This window comes from Meleagris gallopavo, chromosome Z (assembly GCF_000146605.3).
Source record: "Meleagris gallopavo isolate NT-WF06-2002-E0010 breed Aviagen turkey brand Nicholas breeding stock chromosome Z, Turkey_5.1, whole genome shotgun sequence".
Taxonomy (NCBI): domain Eukaryota; kingdom Metazoa; phylum Chordata; class Aves; order Galliformes; family Phasianidae; genus Meleagris; species Meleagris gallopavo.
This window is the reverse complement of record NC_015041.2, coordinates 66937644-66941392: the sequence shown is the minus strand read 5'-3', so window position 1 is coordinate 66941392 and position 3749 is coordinate 66937644. Positions and strand designations below refer to the sequence as shown.

At 39.0% G+C, this 3749-nt stretch overlaps 1 protein-coding gene across 1 annotated transcript in view; it reads right to left on the bottom strand.

The window, feature by feature from the left end:
• Positions 1–1134: 1134 nt before the first annotated feature.
• Positions 1135–3749, bottom strand: part of ZNF608 (zinc finger protein 608) — an 86826-nt gene continuing 84211 nt past the window's right edge. Inside the window, 3 exon segments of the mRNA XM_031557456.1 lie at positions 1135–1220; positions 2450–2603; positions 3446–3618. Of these exon segments, the coding sequence (XP_031413316.1) occupies positions 1135–1220; positions 2450–2603; positions 3446–3618 (413 nt within the window).

The following is a 3749-nucleotide window of genomic DNA, read 5'->3' as shown; positions in this document are numbered from 1 at the left end:
AAGTCTAATTACAGCAACATTTGTTACTCTGTGATAAAATCTGCAATTTACAAAAATGAAATGACTGGTTTTTGCCTGCCATTAAGGCATTTCAAATTAACACCATGGAACTGATGTCTGTAATAAAGCGCTTCCTCATGTGATCCAGTCACATGACAATGTACATCTCCAAACTCATCATTCTCTGAAAAGAGAAAGAAGAACGTTTTAGTACGTGCTGTTCTTTTTTCCCTAACGTTTTCTGCACCTCGGATAAACTGTGAAATGAAACCTGCACAGCACTCTCAAACCCAAGCAGGAAAGACATCCAAGCCACGTCCTCTTCCTTCCCCTGCCAGGAACATATTAGCAGGTAAAAAGCACTAACATTTATCTTTTCTATTTTGAAACCATAGTGTGCATTAGACCTTTCTGACCTAGCAACCTTTCTTACTCAAATAATTTCAGCTGAGAGCTTTACATGCCCATTTGTTTTCAGAGTCAGCTTTCAGAAAGACAACCATAACCGCAGAACTTTATAGTACTAATGCTAATAAATTAAACTTTAAGACTTAACAGGGCAGCAACGAGAGAGGCCCTGTTTGTGGTGCTTTGTGCTTTTCAGCTGAAGTGGGATCATTAGTGTACAGAAAAGTCTCTTCCCTCTTGAGAAATAAGGATGACACTTGGAGAGTAAACTCTACTGAAAACCTAGTAAAACCTAGAGAGGCGAAACTCTCTGATAGTAAAATCAGCAAACCAGATAAGATAAACTCTAAAATTTTCCTCACAGGACACAGATGCAACTGAACGTGAAGTTTTAATCCCTTTCAACAAACAAATAAATAAATAAAAGTGGATCTTAACTTATAATTTCTTTACTTTACTTTATACTTTATCTTAATAATACCAATACTTGTAATTTGTGGAAAATCTCAGAAGGCAGACTACTTGTTCCCTGTTCATCAACTACCTTATAATTAAAAGGCAAAACAGGACAAAAAGTGACCTCAATGAGAATAAAACTATGATTATTCCAGAGTTCCAGCCTTACTTCCTTCTCACACAAGGAAGTTCAAACCATCGGGCTATAAAATCTATTGTTTGCTTTCTCCTCTCTGTGTTAAGATATATAACTTAAGATTTACTGGCTATTTACCTTCTTTGTGCAGGAAACATACCAGATGCAGATGCCTGCGCAGCCACCTGCTGAGTGGCAACAAGGGCAGCAGAGGTCAATCCTGAGGGAGAGAAGAAATGAAGGAATGTTGATGTACTTCTGGTTTTAATGGGTCTTTGTGAGAAAAGGTAGGAAGTATCGCTAAGGCAAACAAACAGAAAGCACCATTAGGAAATGGCGGGGTGTCAATATTACACAAATGGCAAATGTTTCAGGCAACAGCATTAAGGGAGCCTGGCTAGGATGATCTATGTGCTTTCTTCTAAGTATACTGAAATGTCCTTGACAGATATTTTACAAGAAAATACAACATTCCGACTGATTGTATTCCTTTTCAAGTACTGCACTGCATGCTGCTAAATGGTTTGTATGAATTCCTAAACAGTAAGCTCAGTAGAAGTAACAGGTACCAGGAAACAACAAGTACCAAAAGTCACCATCAATTACAGACACGACATGCCAGCTGCTCAGAATACAATGCTTTCATAATGACTTCTCATTTTACAGTTTTCCTACTGAACAAGCATAATGCATCCCACAGGCATATGGTATCACTGAATCAAACTGAGACATGTCAAGACTTTTACAAAGGAAAAATAGCTGCTGAGGCACCAAGTGAACATAATGAATTAATGCCACTTTAGCCAGCAGTTGTGATAGCGTGTACTTTGCTGCATGGGAGGAAACCTCCTTTTAATTCAACTAGAATCCAGACTCACTGAAAAACGGTCAGAGACTGGGATAAAACCTAGAGAGAATGAATCATGTGTCACTGTTCTGCTTTTACCTGATTGCAACTTTATGCGCTGTGTCTGACAAAATACAAAGAGTTCTCTTTCAGACACTGGAATTATAACAAGCTCAAACCCTTGTGACTACAATGCCTTGTATATAAAATATCCTCATTATAAGAAGCTTTTGTCTTTGCTATACTTCTTCTGTTGCCTACACAATCCTAATTATACAAAAAGGAGGTTGTTTGCTTTTCAGCGTCTTTCATCCAGTTGACGTCAGCTTGCTACAGGAATCAAGTCATGCACACGAATGACACAGCCTAACTGGTACATCTTTAATAATATTTTAAGTAGCAGTTTTGGTAACAAAACCTGGTATCTCTCCAGACATGAGGCTATTTATTTACTTTTAGTCCTAGTTGTGAGTTTCCAAGCTTTCTTCCTAAATGTAATGCTTTTCTTTAACAAGGGGATCTCTATTCAAAATGCCTCATGTAGGCATGACTTGCAATGTCAGAGCAACAACCTCACAAGGCACTTGAAACCTTCTGCTCACCTTGAAATGGGTCATATTGTCCAGGTATAAGTGGGTAACCCATTCCAACATGTGTGTGATGGTGTGTGTGGAGATGTCGCTGGCTAAAAGGTGAATGACGATCTCGTTCCCTTTCTGCTTCCCGTTCACGCTCAGCTGCTGATTTTTCCACGGGCTGGCAATAAAAGGTGGAAGAAAACTGATGTGAGATTAATTAATTAATTAATTAATTAATATTTTTTTAAAGAAGGAAAATCTCAACAACAATAACAAAAAGAAAACACTTGCCAATATTAAATGCCAAGGACCTTCTTCATTCAAATGCTGAAGCTAATAATTTAGTGGATTATTGAACTTGATTCTAATATAAAGCTGCTGTATCTGCCCAAAAGAAGAATTCAACAAGCAGAGATTCTGGCACAACACACCGCAGCATGAAGTCACCATGAATGCTGGCTTCCATTTTACGTACCCTTAAGCTTGGCTGTCTTGCCAATGCCTGAACAACCTATTTATGCTGGTGAAAAACTGATGTAGAAACTTCTCAGCCCTCTTTAAACACTCTAGGATCAAACCTGCCTGAATAGCTAGAAAGACCTTTTGAAAATAGAACGAAAGCCAGTGACTTGGTCACAATTAAAACCAGCATCAGCTTGTCTGAAATTCTTAGTGTTTGTGCCAACATCGGAAATCTTCGTAAATGAGAACTAGTAATCTGCTGTTTGGAAGATATGGCTTCATGGAAAATACAAGCAGGGTATCTTATCAAATCCCACATCCCAACTTCCCATTTCGTTTTCTGTTTCCAAACAGAAGCTTCCTACATAACTGCAATAAACTGTGCACCATTTCTAACTTATGCCACAGAAACATCGTGACTTGAAACTGATTTTAAGCAGTACTACACGGAAGCATTATGTATTCAATGCTTGATGCCAGATCGTATGCTTTTTAAAATGATGTTCTTTACACATCTCCAAATGTACCACTCCTGAGTAACAACAGAGGAAGCCTTACAACAGGAGACTTGCTGCGATACTGGCTGGCATGCTGCTGGAGCAAATCCAGTGCTTTGGACTCAGTGGTTGATTTCGCATTGATGCTTGGGCTGGTATTGACTTTCTCCGCCTCTTCTCTCCCTGACATCTTCCCATAAACTGGGTAATGAAATCCTGGAGAGAGATATGCTCCTGCAGGTAAACAAGAAATGCAACATCAGGTCACTGTTTTCATGTTTTGGTTGCATTGATGTAGCAGAAGGGAATGCCAAGAGAGAGGGTAACATAAAGATCAGATCATGTGGCTACCAGACGCACTCCTT